The following is a 26,836-nucleotide window of genomic DNA, read 5'->3' as shown; positions in this document are numbered from 1 at the left end:
AAATAAATAAATAAGATGCTTATCACCGTGCCTAGCACACATGAGCACTCAATAAACGGTAGGATACACTTGCATTTGGTTTTCATGCCAATACGATAATATCTATAGCACAGGCCTCACAAAATCAGTGTATCAGAAAATGGTGGGAGAGAAGTTACGTTTTTGGCATAAGAACATACCTTAAGGAATTTCAAGAGAAGATAATAGATTTCTGCACTCTTCAAGTCCTGAAAAGGGGGAGGGGGACTAACTCACTATGAGCAAAAATAGAATGAATTTACCCAATTCTTTACTGCACTATTTAACCTCTGCTTTCTTAATCATATGCACAGCAGGGGAAAGGATGTGCTAAAACAATTCATGTGTCATGAACAAAGCAGCCGCAGATTGTAGCTCAAAAATCACACTAGGAAAACCACCAGTTGGAAGCAAAGTAATAAGGCCAAATTTATTTTTTTAAATTGAGTCTTGAGTTACAAGCAACCCTTTAATCACATTAATCAAGTAGGCTTCCTCTCAGCAAATGATGAGGGAAATACATTGTTTTAACTTCTGCTAAACTTGTTTTTTAAATTGCTGAATATTGTTTGGACATATGGAAAATAAATCTCTTGAATTTTTTATTTACTTTTTGTTTCTATGTAGCTATAGCAAATGACAAACACTTGTAGACATAACTTACTCTAAAAGACTATAAATCACCTTTTAAAGTATTCACAACATTTAAATATTTAAAATATTAGCACCCCTAAAATAAAATTTTCATTTTTGCTATTAGACTTTAACACCATAATTTTTATTTCTGTTGTGATCTTAAAATTTTCGACATGTGTTCCCACAAAATGTTGAAGAAAATGGGCTCTGCCAATTTGATGGTTGTCAAGTTACTTGAACCATTTGACAGGTGCAAAACCTAATGCTTATAGGAAAATAAATGACTTGCCCAAAGGTTGTGTAGTTATTAAATAATTACTAGAGCTGGGACTAAACCCAGGCCTGTGTGACCCCAGCTCTTCACCAACATCATGTGCATCTCTTGTCCTGGAATGCTCTCCTTATGGCTCTATGTCTTTCTACCTGGAATTTTTTCTCTCTATTTAACCCTATCTGCATAGTAACCCCTACTTACCCTTGAAGATTTAACTCAGGCACCAACTTCCCTTTATACTTTCCCTGAATCCCTTCCTGTCTTTTTTCCCACTTGTGTGAAATGCTTTCTTTCCTCTATATGTCTCAGACACCCTACATATAATCCTAATGATTACTTTATTCTGCAAATTATCTTGTGTGTTATCCCTACCAACCAAACACACACACACACACACACACACACACACACACACACACACACACACTAGCTTGTGCCCTCCTTGAAAGTCTATGAATGTGTGTTGGTTGTGCCTGAATCCCCAGGATCTAGACAGAACTTCCTCAGTGAAGATACATTTATACAATCATGAGGGTTTTAAAAACATAGAGTGCCTTGTTTTCTGAAAAATCTTTGAAAGCTTTAAGGAGGAGTTTGAGGTTGGGCTGAATTTTTAAAGACATTTGGATTTATAGAGGAGAGGAAGGATGTTAAAACTTAAAGCAAAGTATTTATAATAAGCCCTGAATTGAAAATTTCCAATGAATAACATCATTACAGGAAGTGTAAAGAATATTATATTTCTGTCATTGCCAGTCATACTGTGAGAATAAAATAAAATAGTTAATATTTTATAGTAACCGCCCTAACAGTAGACATTAAACATTCTACACTTGATTATTGCCATGTAATTTACACTTTGTTCAAGCAAGTACAACAAACATGGCATCTTTTTAATCAGTGTCACCAAGCAGCCCTGCAACAATTGATTTGATCTAATCTATATATATAAAAACCTAAGCAACCCTTAAGACCAGATGACCGGACAACTGTCCTGTAGCTATGACACGCACTGACCACCAGAGGGCAGACACTTAACACAAGAGCTGCCCCCTGGTGGTCAGTGTGCTCCCATAGCCAACCTCCTGTGGTCCCAACCCCTGGCCGCCCGATCGATCGGGACTGGGCGAGATGGCCCCATCGGGCCTGATCACTGGCCAGGCCAAGGGACCCCACCTGTGCACTAGGCCTCTAGTATTTCATAAATGAAACTTGTTTGAACTGGTTTGTCTCAAATAACTTGATTCACGATGAATCCACTAGTTCCAAATCTGTAGGCACTCTTGTGTTGCATATCAGCCATCCTCACGCTAGGAGGTGCTAAGGAGCCAGCGTGGATATCCTCAGAGAGGAGGTGCCATCAGCCTTTGTACTTCTTCACTGCCTCACAGCAATCATAAACCAGCTCAGGCCATCTAAGAAAAACAATACAAACACCATTGTTGACTTAGTAAGAGAATGGAGTTAGATAAGACCAGTTATTTAATAAAGTTAAAATATGACAAACACTTTGAGAGGGAGGTGCTGTGGTGTGAGTTTTCATTTCCAAATACATACCTATGTTCTGCAGATTTGTGTTTAAGTAGATCAGCCATTTGCTACTCTTGGATTAGTGTCTAGTCTTTTGAAAGAGTAGCAGCATTTCACTACTATTCCTGTGTGTATATAGTCAGTAATGTTTGTCAAGAGCTTTGGGAGAAAAAAAAAGACTACATAAATGTCAGTAGTTATTAATATTTGGATTTTTTTATATTTAGCTATCAAATGTGTTTTCCACAGAGGTCTATTTGTGTCCCTCCAACTATAAATATTTTAAGTAAAAATAGCCATTAACCAAGAATATTTCTTCTGATCTTCTTTAAAATAAAGCAATATTTATCAGCAATTAACAATTATGCTTAACTGAGTTTATTTTAGCATGGTTTTATATTCAAATGATTTAATGTCACTTATTCCTCTGATTTTGAGTAATTATTATAAAAATTAGCTAGCTGCCCTGGCCAGGTGGCTAAGCTGGTTGGAGCATTGTCTCATCCACCAAGAGTTTGTGGGTTTGATTCCTGGTCAGGGCACAAACCTAGGTTGCAGGTTCACTCTCAGGGCGTATACAAGAGGCAACCAATCAATGTTTTTCTCTCTCATTATCCTTTTCTCTTTCTCTAAAATCAATAGAAAGATATCCTCAGGTGAGGATTTAAAAAAATTAGCTAGCTGACACATACCCCACTATGTCCTTCCCTTCCAGCTCTTCTCCTTGTCTGTCTGATTCTCTCACTGGTACATCATTCAGTTGTCAGCTAAATAAAGTGTGAATGACCCAATAGTACCCTAATCTAGCCCACCTGTAGCCATTTTCACATATTATTGTAATTGATTGTACAGGTATTTGTATCCCCTGCCTTTTGACTCCACTTCTAGACTGTAACCACTGATAAGGCAGAAGTCTGCCTATGATGTGTCTGCCTGCATTGCATGCACCCAGACCTATTAAATTTAACTGATATCTAAATCTTACATAAGAGGCAAAACTATTCTTTTAAATCTGTGATCTGGTACAACATAAAGCTTACTAGCTCACAGCAAACCCAGCAAAATGTTTTTTGGGTTTTTTTTTTTTACTTTTTAAAATAGTATTTCTACCCCGTTTTCTTTGAAATCTATATATATATATTTATTTTTTTTTTTAAAGTGGTGGAGGGGTATGTGCAAAATAGTTGCGTTGACCCACAACTGGTTCTTGAGACCAGAGTTCAAATTCTAATTTAGATTAAAAAAAAAAAAAACACTATGAATTTGAGTGTTTCTTGCCACATGCCCAGTCCACTAATGCATTTTTTTTAAAAAAAACATACAAATTCCCATGTTCGTCATTGACTCATAAGAACAAACATAGGTCAAAAGTTATTGACAGAACTACATAAATAAAGCAGTATACAAATACAGGCCTATACTCTTTCTGGCTCAAGCTAGCAACATTAGCCCTTCACTTTTATTGCCACTAAATTTCACTCTAGTTTTCATAATAAGAATAAATATATTAATAAAATCGTGTTTATATAAGAGGTTAGCTTGTTAAAATGCATTGAGACTCGTGGTACTTTATAGAACCCAATTTATACTCTCTTTGATGATTTAGAGGTGATAACTTCATGTGATTCATTGCCACCTGGTTCTGAATTTTAATAATATAATGACTCATCATGGTTTTTACATTTCTGAGGGAACCAGCTTGGTTAAAACCATTGCAGTTTTTTACTGGGGTCATCTGAACTACGGTTCCCAGAATGTTCATGAAAAAGACATGCTTATGTGTTGTGAACAGCTGTAATCTATCATGGCTGGTGCCAGGTCGACACATTATGAGTTTACAGTGTCAGCCCAGTGAATTAAAGCTTTGTTGTAGACCAGCTTGCTATGCAATTATTTCCAGTTCATATCCTATAAATCATCACTCTTCATATGACGATCAGCAATTTCCATCTAGCATTCTAAGCATACATGCTTTGTCTTAATTGTGCTGCCTGGTTTCTGCACCTAGAACGGGATGACATGACTGGTACTGATAGCTTAGAAAATAAATTTCACTGTCACTAGAACCTATTTAAGGAATATTCTCTGTTCTCACTTTTTTTTTCCCCCCGAGCTGTTTGGTATTTATGTTGAAATAATAGGAAATGAATTTAAAATAGAAACACTTCTCATGTCTTATATCTACAAACAAAAAAAAAACATAATTTACAATAAATTAGCACAGCAGTTGTTAGTGTAGCTCAGCTTTATTTTGCAATTCTCACACCTAAGCTCACAAGATGACACTTTTTCTGATAAGATAATGTTTATAAGGTAGTTCTGTGGGTGATTAAATCTGACAGATGCTAGTGAGATGGTGAAGTTCCAAAGTTCTGAGATATAACAGCCAATGCTTTAAAAAAATTCTTATTAAAATAATATCTTATGATCTACCAATAGAAAGATCAGTCTCATAAAAGAATAAATCAGTTACAATATTGTATTTCTGTGTCTAAAATCAAAATAAAATTATTTACTAATAAGCAAATAAATAAACAATTATAGCAAAATAAACCGTAAGGAAAGGAGTATTTTTTAGACTAAAGAATTACTGTAAAATATCGTCTTTTCCATCATTTCTTAGTGTTTACCATCATTGCTGAGCCAAACAAAATAAAATGTTTCAGAGAGATACAGAAGCTAAAGAAATTGAATGTGTTTTTTCATAATATTTTGATACTCTATCTGTTCTGCAAAACTTGCCTTGAATATCGGATCCTTCAAAGTAAACCTTCATCTTCTCTTAGGGCAATGATGATAATCAGATGACTGATGTTTCCAAAGGTATTCCAATCTGAAATCTGTTATGGCTTCTTTGTAGATTATATAATTCAATAAACCCCATTAATACTATGGCTTAATTTTGCAATGTTGCTTTGTTGTTTGCATGGTTTTAGTCCTGGTTTCTTATTTCTAGCAGAAGAATTTCAAAACAGTAGCTCATTGTCCTTGATTGTTTTTGATTATTTTAATTATGTTAGCTTTGCTAGAATGGGTTGATATTATAATCTGTTGAAGCACTATATTATAGCATGTGCTTTCTGACTTTCTTATCTAAGTATCAGTTGCCTAATATATGGAATTTATTTCTAAATACCTGGAAGTTCCCTGAATTGAAATTAACATGCTGGGCCAGATTCTCTGGCTTCATTAGCAACCCCTCATACCAAGGCTGTGTTCATACAAGTGTGAAAATCAGAATGATCCTTCCAGGGTTTTCCTGGCCTGAACAAGTTCCTCATCGGAAACAGGCTATACTCATCCTAATATTCCAGTCTTACCACTACAATCTATTCATTTTGCTTAACTCCATCTAGCATGGACAGGAAGAACTTGACCATCAGCAGGGGAGAAATAGGTGAAGTCAAGGAGCTGGGCTGGACCCCCAGATGAGGAGCATCCTGAGTCCATAGGTCATAGTGGGGGGAGGAGACTGGAGTGAAAAAAATCTTAAAAAAGTAATGCCCTGTATCTCATTAGACTATATAACAAGGTGAAAAGTAGTGGTAAAATGATCTATTGATCATGAGTCCATGAGGGTTTCTTACAGTTAAGTATTCAATAAATATTTATTACTTTCCCATATTTATCAGCCACCTGCCAGGCAGTTAAGTGGGGAACAAAAGAGATCAAGTCCCTATTCTTGGAGAGTTTTGTTTAGCATCATTATAGACATAAATATGCGACATAAAAATATGAAGAAAAACAGACAACATTTTTTAGCTCTTCCTACATGCAAGACACTGAGTTAAGAGGTTTATGCATATTGATTTAATCCTCACAAAAATTCACGTGGTGGGTAACTATTGTTACCCCCATTTTCTAAATGAGAAAACCATGGTCATTGCTGTGGGACCAGGAATGCATAAGTAGCCTCAGAGAGCTGCAGTTATACCTTCTACTTGGGACAAAATAAGTGTCTCAAAATAGCAGAAGATTTTGGTGCAACAAATTTTCAAATAATTCTCGTGCATTCTCTGTTTTCCCATTAAAGAAATTAAAGAAATGAATGATTCAAACTATGAAAATAGATGCCTAAAATCCGTAGGACAGAAGGTACAGTTCCCATAGGAATGCTGTTGAGATAAAGCCAAAGCACCATAGGTCTCTAGGAGAAGTGTAACTTGGGACAGCTGTCTGATTCCTTTTATGGGTGGATGGAAGTGATCAGGAATTAGAGCTGCAGGATGGACAATGACACTCATCCACAGCAGAACTAATAAAGTCAAACCCGGGTTTGACTTCAAAATTATATCAGCCATGAAAATTATTCCACTGTCCTCTGTCATGAGTAATTGAGCTATATTTAATTTTAATCATTAAAATATAAAAATAATAAAAACCGCCAAAATAGTCTACAGTCAATTTTCTGATAAAATGAATTTGTTTTTTCCCCCATTTGTGATTTTAATGGCCTCCAGAAAGTTTTTTGGAACTAAGTGTTAATTAAAAATATGGAAATGGATTTATAGCACATTGCAGCACACAGTGGAAGAATAATCACAAGAGACTTGTTCACACAATCATACTCATTTTTCAAAGTGCTTTTTAACTGTCTAGGTTATTGGTTGTTTTTCTACATGCCTGTTCCTAGGGGGGAAAAAATAAACTATGATTCCAATGAAAATAGTAATTAAAATTACAACAAATAGGACAAATTGCTATTTGAGCAGGAACATGCAGTTTTAGTCACCAAAAGCAAACTGATGCTCCTATATTTCCTGTTTACATGAATGAATTAAGTATGTTCTCAGATTTCTCTATAAACCAGATGCTTTTTATATCTTGCCTTCTTAAAAAAAAAATCAGTCCTCTCTGCCTTACTTTCATTGACTTACTTTGGAACATGCACTGTAATGCTATGAGGAACCAGTGAACAAATTCTCTTTCTGAATTTCCCAGAGAACCCATGTCTCCAGATTCCTGCTGTGCATCTATCATCTTCCTTTCCCGAACCTCTATTTACTCCCCCCAAAACTGGAGAGGAATGTTTTGGGGGGATCATAAAGAGCCAGTGGGGTTCCATTTACCCCTAAGGACTAGGTGCATGAGCTTTGGAGTGAAATAGATCTGAGTTCAAGTTCTGACAGAATTCGTTGTTCTCTAGTTGTATAACCTTGACCAAGTTACTTAACCTCTTTGAGCTTTAAGTTCTTCATTCAAAATATGAGGTTGATCAAACCTCTCCTCACAATGCAGTATGAATTAAAGGACCTAATATTTATAATGTGCTTTCTAACTAGGCCAATGCCAAAATCAGTGTAGGTTCTGGTAAATAAAAGCTGTTTTTATTTGGGGTTATTTTTTTTTTTCATTTCAATCTTCATTTTCCTGGATGGAGGCAAATGCTGCCACAAGTCGAATGGGTATCATTCACATTGTTTGGGGCTGGGGGTGCCAGGGGTAGAGGAGATGGCCCATGGGAAACAATGTGGCCCCTGGATTACACAATGGTCATTGTGATGAAACAGACATCACGGAGATGCCCCCAACATATTTTGTGGTTGATTTAATGTTAGGGAAAGGGAACAACTGAAGACAACCTCAGGGTTTTGAGTCCGGTCACAAAAAAGCTGCTGATGCCATTGAGAGCTAAGGAAATGGAGGAGAAGCAGGTTTGGAGAAGATAATTAAGTAGAAATAGATGGACAAGCTTCAGCCTGTCTAAAATTTCAGTAAGCTCTGGGTGTGTGATCCAAATATTCTTCTACACCACAAGAGAAAAATACTGTACCTGAGGGTCTTCATTGACCAGCAACTTTGAGTCTTGTTTGGATAGAGGAAAAGCCACTTGAAATTTAGTAAATTAGGATATAACATCTGTAACAAGACTAGAGAAGACCTAATCCAACTCCCTAATTTTACAAGTAAAGATGCCACATCTCAGACATACTCTCTGTTGAGTGACAGGGCCAAGCCAGGACTCCACACATTTAAGGGGGAAAAAATCCAGATTTCTGAAACATTCAGATCTGGAATAAGATACCATGTAAACTTTTCAGAGTTGTTGTTATTTTGGTTTGTTTGTTTGGTTTACAGATTATAATGAAAGGTCTTTTTTGAGAAAATTTATTGATTGCGTATAAACCATTGTCTACAAAATCACTTTTGAAGTTGATTTCCAAGAATTCAGATTCCATGAAAAGCCTCATAAGCTTAGGGTACCTGGAGCTGTTTCTTGCTTGGAAAGACATGACTCCTTTTAGGTCATTAAAATAATGACACCCCGTGTACATAATAAGGGGCTGCCGAAGGAAAGGGTGGGGTGCTTCCTGCAAGAGCCCTGCTTCTAGAATGTCAGGCACAGAAGAGTAACTGACAGCAGTTTCCTCTGAAGAAAGAAAATCATGCCCTGCTGACCAAGGAAGAGTGCCTAATACAGTAACAGAACCAGTTAGGGGAGATTTGAAAAAGGAGGGGGAGGGAACGGGGAGGGAGCTGAGCAGAGAGGGAAATATTTATAACTGACAACATGTTTCCTTGTAATAATTTATGAGCCTACTGGAGAAAAAGGAAACACACAAACTATGAGTAAAATATCCAAAATGTAAACATCATGCCTTCTGCAAATTTTCTTTAGTTAAAAATTAAGGTTGAGGTTGACTAAAGCAAATGACTATATTTTCATGGTCTCTTATTTCCTTGATGCTAAGGGTTACCAACTGATTTACAACTTCCTGTGTTGTTTTTTAATCTATATTTGTCAGCACATTTTTAATGTCAGATTACTTAAAATAGACATCTTGGGTCTAAGAGGACAGGAATAATATTATGTTGACTTCTCTAAAGGTTTCATAGTACTTTACATTCTCTTTTTGTCTAAAAAAAGCTTTATATTTCTACATGAAATGAGTTTCAGTATAGTTTTAAGATTTTTATTCTTACTGATGACTTCAGGACTGAAATGCCGTTCACTCAATGTGCTTTGAAATTAAATAAATTACATGTATACTTCATCCAAAAGGTTTCAGACTCCTCTTACTCAGGTAGTTTAAACTGTGAAAAATAACAGGGATGCCCATGAAGAGAAAGACTGGAATCAAGTACTTAGGCTTCTTCCATTGTAGTTTCTCTTTCAACCATTGGGACTTACTGGTTCATCTGATTTCTGCAAATTATAGAAACTTGTTCAAAAGGAATATTCTCAAACATGAAGGCTATGAAATAGCTTCATCTTCATATAAGCTATTTTAGAATGTAATTAAAATGCAACATATATAAAATAAAAATTTTAAATTTGTATTTAACTAGAGGCCCAGTGAACGAATTCGTACACAGGTGGGGTCTGGCCGGCCCAGCCCCAATCAGCAGATCAGGGCAAATCAGCGGATCGGGGCCGGGCCTGTCAGGAGAAGGAGACAGCAGGAGGTTGGCCAGCCGGTCCACCCCAGATTGGTGTGGTGGGGGGCAATCTGGGGTGGAGCTGGCTGGGGGGAGGGGCCGTGGGCTGATTGGGGTGGTGGGGGCTGATGAGGGGTAGGGCCGGCCATGGGGAGGAGCTGTGGGCAGTGGGCCAGCTGGCCCTGCCTCTGAATGGGGTGGGGGGCTGATCAGGGGCCAGCAGCCTGGGGGAGGGGCCATTGGTGGTTGGCCAGCCGGCCCTGCCCCTGATCAGAGTGGGGGGGGGGGCGATCGGGGTGGAGCTGGCTGGGGGGAGGGGCTGTGGGCCCATCGGGGTGGTGGGGCCCATCGGGGGCTTGGCTGGCTAGGGAGAGGGGCTGCAGGAGGTTGGCCGGCTGGCCTTACCCCCTATTGGGGTTGGGAGGCGATCAGGGGCAGGCTGGATGGGGGTGAGGAGCTACAGGCTGATAGGGGTGGTGGGGGACCATCAGGGGCAGGGCCAGCTGGGGGGAAGGGCTGCGGGGGGTTGGCCAACCACCCCGTCCTTGATCGGGGTCGGAGAGGCTGATCAGGGGCCGTGCGGCTGGGGGGAGGGGCCGTGGGAGGTTGGCCTGCTAGCCCCACCCCCCGATCAGGCCAGTTCACTGGCCACAGTGGGTGTCATAGTGACCGGTTGTTTGGGTCGTTATAGCGTTCTGGTCGCTGGCTTTTTATATATATAGACTAGTGGCCTGGTGCACGAAATTCATGCACTGGGGGGGGGGGTGTCCCTCACCCCGGCCTGCACCCTCTCTAATCTGGGACCCTTCAAGGGATGTCTGACTGCCAGTTTAGGCCCCATCCCACAGGCCCGATCTCGCAATCTGGGACTGCTGGCTCCTAACCACTCACCTGCCTGCCTGCCTGCCTGATCGCCCCTAACCACTCTGCCTGCCATCTTGCTTGCCCCCAACTGCCCCCCCCCCCACTGGCCTGCTTGCCCCCAACTGCCCCCCTGCCAACCTGCTCGCCTCCAACTACCCACCCTGCCGGCCTGATTGCCCCCAACTGCCCACCCCACCGGCCTGCTCGCCCACAACTGGCCCCCCTTTGCCAGCCTGCTCGCCCCCAACTGCCCTCCCCTCCTGGCCTAATTGCCTCTAACCACCTCTGCCTCGGCCCCGCCACCATGGCTTTGTCCAGAAGGACGTCCAGAAGGTCTTCCGGAAGGTCTCCTGATCTAATTAGCATATTACCCTTTTATTAGTATAGATAGAGGCCTGGTGCACACGGGTGGGGGCCAGCTGGTCTGCCCTGAAGGGGGTCCCAGATCAGGGTGGGGGTCCCCTTGGGGGGCGGGGACAGCCTAGGCGAGGGGCCTGGGGCAGTTTGCAGGCCAGCCACACCCCCATTGCAGTGGGGGTCCCTACTAGGGGCATTGCTGGCCTGGGTAAGGGGCTGGGGCCATTTGCAGGCCAGCCATATTCCCATCAGGGTCCCTGCTGGGCGGGCATGGCAAGCCTGGGTGAGGGGCTGAAGGTCGTTTTCAGGCTGGCCACACACCCTTCGGGGTAGGGGTCCCCGCTGGGGGGTGTGGCCTGCCTGGGCAAGGGGCTGATGGCCATTTGCAGGTTGGCCATGCCCCCATCGGGGTGAGGGTCCCCACTGGGGGGCGTGGCCAGCCTAGGCGAGGGGTTGAGGGCCCTTTGTGGGCTGGCCATGCCCCCATCAGGGTGAGGGTCCCCGCTGGGGTGTGTGGCCAGCCTGAGAGAGGGTCTGAGGGCCATTTTCAGGCTGGCCACATCCCCTTCAGGGTGGGAGTCCCCGCTAGGGGCGTGGCCAGCTTGGGTGAGGGGCTGGTGGCTGTTTGCAGGTTGGCCACGTCCCCATCAGAGTGAGAGTCCCCACTGGGGGTGTGGCTGGCCTGGGCAAGGGCTGAGAGTCGTTTGAGGGTGGTTTGCAAGCTGGCCAAGCCCCCAGCTTTGTCCAGAAGGTCTCTGGAAGGTCTCCCGGTCTAATTAGCATATTACTCTTTTATTAGTATAGATAATTCAAAACAGGTTTTCCACAAAGATAATAGAAACTCATCTTTATTATAATTGACAGATACTGATACTTAATTTCCAATTCTTAAAACAAGAGATAATTTAGAGTATTTCCTATTAATGTTTTAAATACTTTAAATATTTAAAACCTAAAATTTAAATAGAACACTCTAAATGAAACCAAACAAAAATGTATCCATGATTAGAACTATTTGAAATAGTTTACAACTGAGTTCAAGGATATGCCTTTTAGAGTATAATTTAGTAAGCTAAACAAATATACTCTGAGTGGCTTCTAAAAATATTTTTGAAAAGCATTAGTTGTTTTCTAAGTATTTATAATGGAACCTGCCATACTTTCCATCTCTCACACTGAGGAAGTTGGAGGATAAGGTCAATCTAAGAATAAAAAATACAGTTTTGAATTTAGCAATTTCAAGATCTCTGGTATTTCAATTTTCAAAAGAAGGACTTGTTGAAAGTTTGCCCTCTATGCCCTAACTCTTCACTTTTGATGAAATTTGTTGAAGGAAATTTTTTAAAAATAAACTCAATCTGGGCAACCACAGACCACACTCGATGCTGAAAAACAAAAGATAAAAAAGAAGAAGAAACTGAGCTACAAAGGGGGGAGACAGATTTTTCTCATTTAAAAGTTAGATGTAAACACTCTCCTTATCTAAATAGGTGATTTGCCTTAGTCCTGACCATGCCACGTAACTACCTAATTATGCCATGCTATCCAGGCCTCAGAGAAGTTGAGTCCACAGAATTCTTAAAATCAGATAGGACTGAATATATGTTTGGTATTATCAAGACTGGCCGTATGGAAACAGGTTGATAGCATGTCCTCATTAACAAATTCTTCTGAGGTCATTAGACTCCTTGGGCAATATTAACAATTACATATGGAAATAACATGGGCCAGTGTCCTCCCTGTGGCTACTCTAATCTGTTTTCCAATGCTAGCATTAGAGAGAAGACCCTTTCAATAATAACAGTAATTATAATAACACACCTTTGGGTTTAATAATAGCTTCCCTTTGAAGGACTTCCATTATTTTCACCCACATTATCTAATTTGTGCTTGAAATAATTCGATGAAGTAGCCAGGTAGCAATTATCATTATCCTTCTTTTACAGATAAATAAACTGAGGCCTAGGGATTTTCTTAGCATCTCACAGTTAGGAATAGAGCCAAGGATAAGCCTATAATGCAGTGGTCTATCTTCCAGATTATTGCCATCTTTAGAAAGTATCTGGGCATCTGAAGAACTGCTCTATCCCTGAGGAAATATTTGTACAGGAGCCAGATCTTTCCCTTTTAAATTGCATTTACTCTGAGAAAGTACTCTTTTTCAAATTCATTAGAGAGGATTTTGTTTTCTTAGGTCATTAAGATAGGAGTACTCAGATTTCTTTTCAAATTGTGTTGGCCTGAAGCAGAAGTACGCTTGAAATACTGAAGATGTTTAAAATAATCTGGAATCAGTTTCTTTAATTATCTAACTTTAGTTTTTTAAATTCCAAGCCCAAGTTAAACAAGATCAAATCAAGACATATAAATAAAAATGGGCACGAGGTGCTAACTGGAGTGTCCTAGCCAGGTTGCAAATTGGTTTACTGTGGCCTGCCAACTTGAATTCCTATCGCAGCTTCAGCTGGAAGGGGTAGTCTTCATTTCCTGTCCTAACTTGTACTGTGTTACCGTTCACTGTTTAGGTGATTAGCATGTGGATCTGATGGTCTCAATGCTCTATTAAGTTATAAATGTTCAAACTACCAGTATGCTGTGAGTAAAAATAGAAGTTGCTATTAGATGTCTATTCATACTCTGCAGAAGCCTGGCAACATTCTGAACCTTTTCAAAATGTAAATACTGCATATTAAGCATAGGAAAGAAAATTAATGTGCTGCATTTGCAAATTTATTTCCAAGTCAAAAATGCAAAGGGGGAGGAGGCTCTCATAGCAGAATTGATATTCTACATTTACAGGATATATTAAGAGTTTTAATGGCCTGAACACAAAAGAAAAACACTTTAGAAAGGAATTAATTTTGCTTCTCTGATAATCATAGCTTTTGAATTTACTCTCTTTTGATTTTAAATTTATGGCCTTAGTATGACATTAGCAGAGTTTATTGCATTTTGCAGGTGGCATTCATATGTTGTTATTTTACGTGAAGCATATTGTGGGCAATGGGTTACAATTTTTTTGTCAAAATTTCCAGAACCACACAAGTTCTTCTTAATTAGACTTGCAAATTAGTAATGCCTTTCTCTTTAATGAGGGAAATACTTAAAACATTACAGGAATTTGTGTGGCCTTTTTCCTTGTATTGGGAAAAGTTTGCAATAAAGTTTGCTATTTGAAACTTTGACATTTTTTAGTAAGTTCTGATTTACACATGAAGTCATCATCCTTTGATAATTCCAAACAAATGTCTTTTTCAAGCACGCGAGTGAGTGTTTTGTATGTGTTCCTCTAGTTCCAAAAGGGTTTAACAAATTTATCTTGCTTTCTGCCACTTAAAACAATGGAAAGTTGTCATCTCAATTACATTTTTAATATTTTGAATAATTTAGTAATTGACACTTTAATCATAGATTTCAGCAGTACAAACACTACCCACCGATCACCTGCACTTTCTCCAGAGAAAATAATAAACAAATAGCAATAAACAAAAAACAATAACTAAAAGTAACAGAAATAATAAATCAGAGTTGATATTATTAATAATGTTGCCGCATAAAGTAGAAAAAGAAAGCATGAAGTAACATTTTTCAGATAAAATCTTTATAGTTCTTAGGCACAGTAAGATCTGGAAGCAGACTTTAATTTGTATAGTATGTTTTTAAAAGTAAACTGACCCTGTACTTAGTTCCAAGAGGGTTCAAAATTCTTACCATTGATTCCCATGATAGAGGTCCATTTCCTACTGAATATGTAAATAAAATTCTTAAAAGATTTCTAGTGATTTTGTTTGGCTTATAAGTAAATCTTGGATTTTTTTAAAGCTACATAATGGTTGATAATGAAAATTTGTTATTATAAGTATTAAATTATGCCAAAAAGCCACTTACTTTATATTCTTTAAATACCATAGCATGATTCAACTAAAGCTTGGAATGTAAACCGTCTTAAATAACACTAATGAAATGTACAGGTAATGAACAATATAACTAACTTAAGTTAATTTTCGTGTAACAGATAACATCTGGGGGAAATGTGTATTGGTAAGCTATAGAAAACTAATTTTCTAGCGACCACATCTGTAGATGTTATTTATTGTATGTTCACTTAACAGTCGATTATTCAGTTTAGAAATCTATTCTCTTCTTTATTAGAGCTTTTAATGTACTCACCTTGGTTCAAATGGTCTGCTCATTATCTGAAAAAATATAAATGGCATTCACATGGAACAACATGATTGTTTTTATTATATCCATTTGTGTGCAAGCATTCAAAAATGGCAAGAGAAACACATTTATTGCTTTACATTCAAAGTAATATTTAGGGGGTATTTGAAAGTCAAGCAAAACCAATCATTCGGCCAAATGGATGTATGTGTATAATCAGAAACTCCTGAGTTTTAATCTCAGCATTAGGCCTCGGGCAAGTCACTTAAAGTCGTTCCCTTTGTTTCTTGATCTGAAGATTATGGGTGCTATTCTCTTATAGAAAAAGGGCGGTTGCTAAATCAGGGTACCAAATAGGAGTGTTTTTTTAATAAACATACTTGATCCTTTTTCTGTTTTTATTTTTCTAGATTTAAGAGGTAACATATTAGGCTTTTGAGGAAAAAAATATGAGACAATTACAATTCTATAGGAATGTATAAAAATAGTTATAAAACTAGCTTTATTTAATTTGCTTCAACTATTCATAGACTGAGGAAATTATAACGTTCTTTCAGAAAATCTAACTTAATAAAGCTGACCATGTCTCTCTGTTTTAAATAGATTTTATTACAGAACCAGTGATGTTGTAAAACATGAGGTTTTGTTAAAAAAAAAATACAAAGGCCTAATTGTATTTTTTTAAAGAAAGTATTGCATCAGACGGTTTCATTTAAATATATTTGCTGGCTCTGTGCTCTCACCACAATTATTGATTCTAATTTTCTTAAACTGTTTTTTTTTTAATGCCACTTAATGGGGAAAAAAATCACTGTGATGCTTCTGTGAACTATATTTGACTGTATACCTTCTTATTAGTTAAACAGCTTTGTATTTACCCTCACCTGAAATTAGGTTATGTTTTCCCTTAACAGTATCTTACTAACACAGCCAAATGTAACTCTTCATGAAAAAGAAAAGTGTACGATAAAAATAAAAAAAAAAAAAAAAAAAACTTTTGAAAGTAAAGTGTAGCTATGGTTTGGTTCCCTGATAGTATAAACACGCTGAAGAAAAGAAATTACCCCTCCCCCCTCCAGCTTTGTGCACAAGGTAAATCAAGTGACTAGCTGTGTTAGCTACACTCAAAAAGTCAAGTAGAAGAAAAGCCCAACTCTCAGTCAGAGCTCCAGGTTCTAGGAATAAATGGGAGCTTCATTCCACCAGAGAAATGATGTGGACCTGAGGAGCTCCAAGTTTCCAAGTGTGTGCCCAGTATACACACACCCCAGCGCCAAAGACCAGGAGTGCTGGGTCATTGGCAGGTAGTTCAGATTAGTTTTCTAAAGAAATCCAGACCACGGGGAGGGCTGGAAGGGATAAAATGGGAGAGTTGAGCACAAATATCTGCTTACATGTAAGTGTATAATCTGATGGAAGATGGGGCACAGGTGGGCAGATGGTAGAATCTGCTCCTAACAGGGTGGAGAGGGAATAGGGAATCTATTGAGAACTTGCACCTGGAGGTGAGAGAGAATTAGCAGAAAGGCCTAGCCTGTATATGGAAGTGCATAGCAGTGGGACAGATATGGCCACAGCAACAAATAAGATTCAGCTTCATTAAAAGGACATACTTGTATCTTGCCAATTAGCTCAGGCTTATTTTCTCCATGCCTGCAGGAAATTCAGTAACCTCCCTTCAATTCTTTCTCTCTTCTTTTTTCAATGTCTCGCCCACCACCACTCCACCCATATTTCTATTTCTCAGCCTATATTAAAGTCTGTATCACTCGTCCTCTTCCCTGTCTCTGTATTCCCATGTGCTGCTTATTTATTTTGCCTATAAAGTTTCAAAGGACACTAAAATATGTTTAGCTATTTCATTGTCCTAGTTTAGTAAAATAAAGAGCAATATAAAATGTAGGAGGATGAAAAATCAAGTGTGATGAAAAAAGGTACAAATAATTTTGTAGGAAGCTGAAAATGCCTCCATTTAGGAAAAAAACTGGGGCTTATGAATGTGATGAGAGAAAAGAATCGTTCTGCTATGCTTTTTCTTGATATTCTATTTTGATTAACATTTAGTCAACTGAAGATAAACAATCTGGAATGATGTCATCTAACAGAATAGAGATTAAGTGCTCAATAACATCAATAATTTCCAAGTATGGCAACATGATGACACATTACAGTTTACTGAAAACTGGATAAGCCAAGAAGTTAGCACACCAGGGTTTAACTCCCAGACCTAGCAGTTATTTGACTAAGCCAGTCATTTAATCTCTTGGTTTCCAGTTCACTTGACTGTAAAGTTAGGACACTTCATTCCTACTTTACATGTATACTAAGCAGCAACTTTCTATAAAATCAAATTAAAGTTAGAAATATGAATTCAATGTAAGATACATTGGTATAACCAAGCAATAACTTAGCCTCCAGTACATTTCAAAACCCATATAAGTAAAAATAAATAGTAACATTTAAGTGATGAAATATTATATAAGTTTATCTGAACTATTGTGAAATTAGAAATGAATATATAATGATTTTAGGATTTTTCTAGGCCTCAGGGGATGGTAATTATTTGGTGAATTTATGCATTTCCAGAGTATTGTCTTCAAACTTGGAAGGCTCACGGTCTGACTTTGTCAGCAAATAGGATAGCGTCAGCTCAGGGCCACAAAAACAGGATCATGGAGCTTATTACATAAACTAGAACATCAATTTATTGATTTACAGTAAGGAATGTGATAAGCAAGAGAATCAGAGCACGAAAGTAGACATATCTTTATAGATCATTTGAGAGATGGAAAGTCAAATTATGATCAAAATGTTGGTTAGAATCAGAACATGAGGAACTAATAAAATGATTCAGATTTTTAAGGAAATCAGTGCCCTCATATCCTCTTTCTCTCCCCAGACTCCTTTTTTTAAAAATTTATTGTTTTTTTTTTTTTAGAGAGAGAGAGAGAGAAACAGAAGCATTAATTTGTTGGTCCACTTATGTATGCATTAATTGGTTGATTTTTGTATGTGCCCTGACTGGGGATCGAACCCACAACCTTGGCTTATCGGATGATACTCTAACCAACTGAGCTAACCAGCCAGGACTTAAATTGACATTTTAATTCCTGTTTCTTCATTTTCACTGTTGACCAACCATGATCCCCCTTCCTCTGTTTGATACACTCTTGCTATAGAATTATTAAATGCTCACAGTGAAATTTTGCCCTGCCCTCTGTGTTCTTGGTTGATTTTGCAAGCATCTCTGATTTAGTGTGTGCTGGCTTTATACAGTAACCTAGAGCCTTTAACAAGTTCTTGATGGTCATTTCACTATTGCCTCCAAGAACAGCTGTATCTCACTGAGTAACATCTATCACAATCAGGCTGTTATTGAGTGTTTTAAGCATCTAACCCTCTGCCAAACTTTGAGAAGAAATACAGGGGATCTAAACCATGGTCTCTGAGTACTGAGAGCTTGTAAGCAGGAGGAAGGGGATACTGACCCATGAACAATGAAAGCTCAGAGAAGTACAAAATGAAGTCCTAAACCACATAGGATGGAAAGAGAATTAGACAGTGGGTAGAATAAAATGCTAATTATCAGATGCAGAACTGAAATTGTAAATTGTGGTTACACACAAAAGGCTTTATCATAATACAGCTCTTTTCTTCCCCTCCAGCAAATGATAGAGGTTGTCAAGTCTTCAGGTGGCCTTTTCCCCAACCCTCTAGAAGAAGGAATCTCATTTGATATTTACTCAACATTCATAGAGCCACCCCCAATATTGGATACAGAAATGAAGGTATGTTTCCTTTTGTCTCTTAATTCAACCATTCTCAGCATGGGACTTTCTAAGGGGTGGGAGGAAAGGAAGCAAATGTTCTTCCATTTTTCTCTCCCTGTGACTTTTCCCAGCTAAATACAAATATTTGTTTTACCATTAATTTGCAGGTGGGCCAGCTGAGGTTGGTTCAGGAATTTTAATCTTTTCCACTCCATCATCTTCCCCAGTTTCCACCTTCACTTTCTCAAAGTAAGCACTGTTAGCACCATGACTTGATCTTCATGATGCTCATAAATAATGAAAATGCAGGATGATGTCAAATTGCAATCTCTTGGCAGATTGACATCACTCCTGGTAGCAAATGACCCAGAAGTTTGAGGCTCCATATAAATCCTGAATACTCTAGATATCACCTGAACATTGTTTACTTTCCATATTCTAGAGATTGGATCAAGAGCAAGGCCCGATGGAGTCCCAGCCAGCAGCCAGCACTTCAGAGACAGATGCTTTAGCTGGTCTCACCATTGAAGATATAAAATCAGTGCTTGCCCAAGTCACAGATGACATCCTAATCGGCATTCAGGTGCTCAGCCTTGATAATGTGCTCGCTTACTTCATTACTGGTTAATTAGCCAACCTCATCCTTAATGTCTGTAAGCACTACCTACACTCAGCTAGCAGGAGCAACGCTTATGATGGAAGAGTTCAATTTAACATCTCCACATAACTCTCAGTTGAGTCATCTGAGACTCAATAAGATCACAAAATAACTTCACCAACAGCACATAGTGTAGTGTTATCAGTTTGAAAAATCATTCAGCATCAAAACCCAAAAAATAATATGGTAAAGACTTCATGCCTTGTCATAACAAAATCGCTCATGCGAGAGTAATTAGAGTACATTGCTAAAAGCAGTAAACACTGAAGATCACAGCATAATTCTCAGCTAAGTTTTCTCACCAAATTTCTAAAAGAGGTTTTCAAATCTTTGAACTCCCTCTCATATAGTTTGCTCCTTTTCATATAGCACTATTAGCTAGGCAGTTTACACCAATGGATGCATGAAAACGGTGCTGGCAACAGCCAGCTCAGCAGCAATTGCCAATGATGGATCAGTCAGCTTAGCTTTATGCTTAATTTTTTTTTCCCATCCAAAAAAGCACATTTCTACCTCTACACAAAGACTTGCATCATTGCCCAGGCAAAATGATTAAATAAGTGAATTGCATATTTTGAGAGGATTTATAATTTCTTGTGGAAATGACCGTGAATCAATAAGACAGTCTACTGCATGTTTAAAATATTAATGCATCTTAGGGAAAGATTTAGTTGATATCTGAGCATGAGACTGTATATAAAAAGCACACTGTATTAACAACTAATTTAGAAAGGGCAAAGATTAGCTTGGCATAAGCATACCTTGTTACTGTTTAATCGTCAAATGTTAATGCACTATTTACATGAACATTTAATGATTTGATGCCAACAGAATCAGCCAAAGTCCTTGGCTTAATAAAGAGTATTTAGTGTTTACCAGAAATAGTGGAAGAACACGTTTTACACAAAGCTGTATTGTTAGCAACCCCATGAATGTAATAACTGGTTACTGTGTGGAAGGGCAGAGTGCAGTTGAATTAAGCTGAGTTCAGAACATATCTCCTTTTTAGAAGTGATAACATTTCATCTAAATATAGTTTATGTATAATCATGGCCCTGGGCTCCTTTGCGATCCTGTGGCTCTGAAATTATTGCCGAGGAACTACTAGACAGTAATAGAATTGTTTGCAGGCCCGAAAAATTGAAAACATCTTTACCAAGGCATATTCCATGTAGTGAGTGTGTTTTTAACTATTTATTGATTTTTAAAAAATATTAGAGTCTGCAGCATTTATAACACTACTATGTAACAGAAATAATATGATTGCTGTATACGTACATGATTGTCCCATTGGCCTGCAGCAATCCTTAACCGGGCTTGGAAGTTCATTAGTTGGGTCATCTAAATAGTATAATTAGACATAGAGAGAATCTGGACCAGAGGAGAAGGTGCTACGATCATTTCCATATTAAGTGGATTCAGGGATTAGCCTGGGCCAAATTACTGCCAATTTTTCAATAAAATGACATGATGATGTGGATTTATGCAATGCTTCAAGATAGCAAATCCCTTTCTGTATTTTCTACCAATTATTCTAGTAAACTCTAGGCAAATTAGGCAGGCACTTCTCTGACAAATAAATTGAAAAAGGAGAGAGGCAGGAAGACTGAGTCATTTGTCCAGAGTTTCCAAGGTCAGAAGCTGATGAAAGACTCTGAATGGGAGTTGTAAACTGGGTTCTAGTTTGAATTCCAGAGCTATCCGCAAAAACCACATAACCTCTAATATCACGACCAGACTACTTTGGATTTTAATACTCCCGTGGTGTGGCACTTTTTCAGTGTTTGCCCTTGTGTCTTGGTTCGATTCCAAGTTGGGTAATTACTCTCTGCTTACCTAAATTTCTCCCCCTGTTTTAGATGGTAAGTTATTTTCCAATTCTAAAACCTACCTCCCAGTGTCCCTGGCTCTTAAATCTGCCGCATCCCTGTTCAAAGGTAGCCACATGCCAGTGGCCAGTGTGTGTGTAGGCCTGAATACACTGGCCTGCTGTAGAAACATTTACTGAATTATTAATTGTAAGCTGCTTAAAATTTTCCAATAGTTTTTCTTCTCATTTATTTTAAAATCACATAATTATTATATTTTTTGGAGTAAAAGGCAGTAGAGAAATCATGTTTTAAGTACAGTTTTTTCAGAGCTCCTTCTCTAGTGTGGTTATGGGCATATTTTACTTCCTGTAATTCAGAAATTTCTAAAAATGTAGTGTGAATCCTTAAATTTTGTATATTGATTCACTTACTTTCCCATTGACTCACTTTATAGTTTTAGAGCTTTATTAAGAGTGAAGAAAAAATTAAAAAGAATGAAGTTATCTTGGCCTGGAGATGTTAATTAAAATTATACTGGATAGAGCAAACATTTAAGGTTATATAGTTTAGTTATTTTAATTTTAAGGATACATTGAAAATGAAATTATTTTGGCCCCATATTGTATAATAAAAGATTATACCCAATGGAGCAAATTTTAATATATTTAAAGAATTATATTTCAGAGAAATATGAATGCTAACACTAAATTCCTGCTGTTAAATGTTGGCTGTTGGCTCTGTCTAAGCAACAGGGTAAAATAAAGTGAAAACCTTGAGGGAAGTTTGCCATCTTGGGACTATAGAGATTTTAGGTCAACTTGAATTTCCAGGTTAGAAAACCAGAGAGTGAGATCACCTCAAGGAAGTGATCACTGAGAGGCTACTGAACCAGGGCACATGTTTCCCATTCTTCCGGGAAGGAAACAGGGCATACCCAAGCCTAGTGGGTGTGGGATAGCTTGTCTGTTCAGCAGGGTTATAAGGAAGAACCAGGAGAGATGGTAGACCAATGACAATGTGTTTTGACCAGACAAGGAGTATTTCGTCCGGCTCTGTTGGCTGTGCCTGAACTGAAGTCTGATCACCACAGTGATGATCTTAAACGTAACTCCCCTCTGTCAGTACACAACTCTGTTAGGTGTGTACCTTATCTCCAGGAATATTTTCCCCAAAGCTCACACTTGTGTAGATGAATTCTGTTTCAGTGAAATACCAGAAAGGTCTCCAGGTTAATGTGAAAAAAACCCTGGTGAGACAGTGAAACAGAAGCCGGTAGGTGATGATACATCTGTCCTTAGTTGAAAAGAAATGAGATTATGATGGGCATAGAAAACATTATATCATCCACTGGTTAATGGCAGAGATACATTCTGAGAAATGCATCATTAGGTAATATTATTGTGCAAACATCAGAAAGTATACTTAACATCAAACATCATGGAGTCTATATCACCAAGGCTAAGTGATGTAGCCTATTGCTCTTAGGCTACAAGCATATACAACATGTTACTGTGAAAAACAACACAAGATTAAATTAAGTGTAGGTGAGAATGATGCAATCAAGAAACACAGTGATCATGAGATGTATGAGTCCATTGCCTGTGAAAAAGAAAACATTTTTTATAAGTAGAAAGAGAACACTCTAAAATAATAACAAAAAGTGTAGTATATTAAATACATAAACTAGTAACATAGCTGTTAATTATCATTGTCAAGTAGTATGCACTGTATATTATTGTATGGGCTATATCCTCCTTCCTATATAATAAAAGTCTAACATGCAAATCAACCAAAAAGTGGAACGACTGGTCGCTATGATGCGCACTGTCCACCAGGGGGCAGATGCTCAATGCAGGAACTCCCCCTTGGTGGTCAGCGCTAAGGATGTCCAACTGCCAGCTATCCCCCAAGTGCTCCCAGACTGTGAAAGGGCACAGGCCGGGCTGAAGGACAACCCTCCCCCCCCCGCAAGTGCATGAACTTCATGCACCGGGCCTCTAGTACCTTTATATGATTGTACGTTTGTTTACACCAGCATCACCACAAACATGTGAGTAATGTGCTATGCTATGACATTACACTGGCTATATCATCACTAGGCAATAGGATTTTTTTCAGCTCCATTATAATCTTGCTAGAGGCCCGATGCACAAAATTCATGCAAGGGGCTCGGCCCTCACAGCCCCAGCCGGCCCTTGCAGCACCTTGCAGCCCCAGCTGGCCCTCGCAGCCCTTCACAGCCCCTCACAGCCTCATCCGGAATGTCATCCAGATGGTCGTCTGGAAGGTCATCCAGATGGTCATTCTGCTGTTCGGTCTAATTAGCATATTAGCTCTTTATTATATAGGACTAGAGGCCAGTGCATGAAAATTCATGCACTGGAGTGGGGGGATCCCTCAGCCCGGTCTGCCCCCTCTTGCAGTCCGGGAGCCCTCAGGGGTGGGAGGTGACCCAGCGATCAGAGGAAGGCAATGCCCCATCACACCTCTGCGGCTGTCACTGCCAGCAGCCCAAGCCTTAGTGGGCCCTGGTTACCTGAGCCTCGGGTGGCCCTGAGCGGCTGGGCAGCCACCATCCGAGGCTTGCCTGTTCCTCGGGCCAGCCCTGGGCGGCTAGGGGGCTGAGGGCACTGGGGGACTCTGGAGGCAGGCGCACGGAGTGGCTGGGCCTGCCTGGGGGCGGGCCTGGCCTTGCCGCACGCCTGCTGCCCCAGCGGGGCCGAGGGGACTGGGTGCCACCATCTTGTGGTTGTGGGCACCACCATCTTTGAGGGTATGGCAGTCAATTAGCATATTCCCTCCTTATTGGCTGTGGGGGCCACCATCTTTGAGGGTGTGGCAGTCAATTAGCATATTCCCTCCTTATTGGCTGTGGGGGCCACCATCTTTGAGGGTGTGGCAGTCAATTAGCATATTCCCTCCTTATTGGCTGTGGGTCCTGCCATCTTTGCGACAGTGTGAGGGTCAATTAGCGTATTCCCTCTTTATTAGATAGGATGGGGCCACTGTCATATATATGGTCTGTCTTGGACCAAAATGTCCTTATGTGGCACAGGACTATAATTGAAAGTGGGAAGAGTTAGTTAGTTCAAACTTCCCAATCCTTTGGAATTGTGACCACGTTATTCTTCCAACCATTTTATCCTTATATGGTCTAATATGGTACATGGCATAAAGAAATAGGAGTAACATATTTTTAAAATGTTTCATAACATCATGTCACTGAAGTATAACATTGGTGAATATATCACAAAATCAGGAATTGGAATTATGAATTTAAAAGTTAGCATGTAATATTAACTTAATACTTAATTTTTAACTGCTCAATATTTCAGGTAAGAAGTAAGACCCTAAGTGGTTAAGTGTCTCACCCAAGGGTACAATAGCTAAACTAATCCCTAGGTCTCCACACTCCTAGACCTGTGTGCTCCTTTTAGCTCTACCCTAGTCATGCCTGAAGGATTAGAGATTCCTAAAAAGTGACAAGAGTTCCTTTGTAACCTGGAGAACCATTTTCATCCCTCTTTGGCTGTTTCACCCAACCACCAAGAAAGAACAAAATGGAAAACCAGAGGACAGAGCTTGATCCAAGGCTTGATAATACTTGAACCAAAGAAAAACAAAACAAAAAACACTTGATACTCTGGCATTACACGAGAATCTAGAATTGACACCAGCGTGATCTTTTCAGAAATATCAGTCCTTACTGTGAAGGTAAAACAAAATCTCATCAGATAAGGCAACCAAGATGGAGTATTTCAAAACTATCTATTATAGTTATCCTCATAAAGAAAGAAATAAGAATAGAAAGGTATATCCGGACCAAAACAGTATTTGATCTTTAAAATTTCTATATAAAATTAATAAGAGTTTCTTAAAGTATAATTACCCTGGAAACTTCAAATTATGTTATAGACATGAACATTCTACACTTTGAGTTAGTAATTAACACATATGTATAAACTACTCTTCATATACTTGTAGATTTTTTTTTTAAATCATCTAAACAAAAACACCAATTTTACCACATTGCCCACTGCTGGTTTCTCTACACGTGATTTTATTATCCATCATGAAGAAGAGCAGACATTTCCAGGCTACTAATGTTCAGTTAATGTGGAAGTATTTCTGGAAATGTGCAGGTAACAATGCTAGTCCATGGAATATCACTGCCAGAGGCTAAATGCTATCACCGCTGCAGCAAGCACTGGAACCTGTCAGCAATCACTGACTTTTTTCTACCAAAACTATACCACCAAGTGGCATAATCCCAGGAGTTATAATGTTTGATGAATACATTTAATTAAGGAAATTGTTCTAATTGTGAGATTATTTGTGTTGCTATTTCACAACAGAAGCTTTCTGGGATCCCATTTAGAATGTACTACACAGGAGACAAAAACATTTATTGCAAAGGAGTAGGGAGACCAACAGCATTGTAATAACTGAGCCCTGAGCAGTTATTCTGATTCGGTGCTTTTTGGTAAAGTCTGTCTGAAAATACAGATAAATTATCCTATCTTCCAACACAAGGCTATGTGAAAAATGGCTGTCCAAATACCACTTCCTGTTCATAGCAGACATGCTATACATTGGGAATGTGCAGAGAAATATGATAAAGTGTTATCACATCACTACAGGCTGAAACACGGCTATGTCTGCAAAACAGGAAGGTGTGTGAGGGATAATGTCTGTCTTTAGGCACTATAGTATGTCAAAACCACAAAGACAATGTGCAGCGAAAGATAGCTCCATCATAACCACTTTTTTATGATTGTCTTCACAGGCCGAGATAAACGAAAAGCTGCAAATACAGGAAGAGGCCTTTAATGCACGAATAGAAAAATTGAAAAAGGCCTGAGGACTCGGTACAAAGAGAGTGATGCTAAACTTCACAGAAACAAACAAAACCAGTCTGAATGATAGACTCTCTAGAGCATCATATCTCCTTTATTTAGTTGGGAGAGGAAAACCAAGCCCCACTTTTTATTATCGTAAGTAATTAGAAAAGCATTGGCCCCAATTTTGCTATCTCCTGTCCCATAGCAGCCTCTGAATTTATTGCATTGAGTGTAATAAGAACATTTTGTATACAAGAGTTTGGAGAATTATATATATAAATACAATTACTTTTACAATTTCTTTGACATTTTGACTAATGAATATTATTCATCTTCAAGGAGAATGAAGCCAACGTTTTTAAATAAAGACAAATAATGATAATTTTATCCATATTGACTCATATGAACTACCCCATAAATAAAGCACTGTGGACAGATACTATTACCACACAACAAAGTATAAAACTTACTAAACAATAGCTATTCAAATGCATATACTAGGGGATTTTTCCTTAAATCCTTTGGTTTCCTTA

The 26,836-nt window shown here is 38.8% G+C and overlaps 1 protein-coding gene across 1 annotated transcript in view; it reads left to right on the top strand.

Annotated features, from left to right (window-relative positions):
• Positions 1 to 26,609, top strand: part of CABCOCO1 (ciliary associated calcium binding coiled-coil 1) — a 109,633-nt gene extending 83,024 nt beyond the window's left edge. Inside the window, exons 6-8 of the mRNA XM_008145471.3 lie at positions 18,889 to 19,011; positions 19,436 to 19,576; positions 26,249 to 26,609. Of these exons, the coding sequence (XP_008143693.1) occupies positions 18,889 to 19,011; positions 19,436 to 19,576; positions 26,249 to 26,323 (339 nt within the window). The 3' untranslated portion in view covers positions 26,324 to 26,609. The remainder of the gene's footprint in view (positions 1 to 18,888; positions 19,012 to 19,435; positions 19,577 to 26,248) is intronic.
• The last annotated feature ends 227 nt before the right edge of the window (positions 26,610 to 26,836 follow it).

Source organism: Eptesicus fuscus, chromosome 17 (assembly GCF_027574615.1).
Source record: "Eptesicus fuscus isolate TK198812 chromosome 17, DD_ASM_mEF_20220401, whole genome shotgun sequence".
In the NCBI taxonomy this organism is placed as follows: Eukaryota; Metazoa; Chordata; class Mammalia; order Chiroptera; family Vespertilionidae; genus Eptesicus; species Eptesicus fuscus.
The sequence above is the reverse complement of the archived record's forward strand: the minus strand, read 5'-3'. Positions and strand labels throughout refer to the sequence as shown.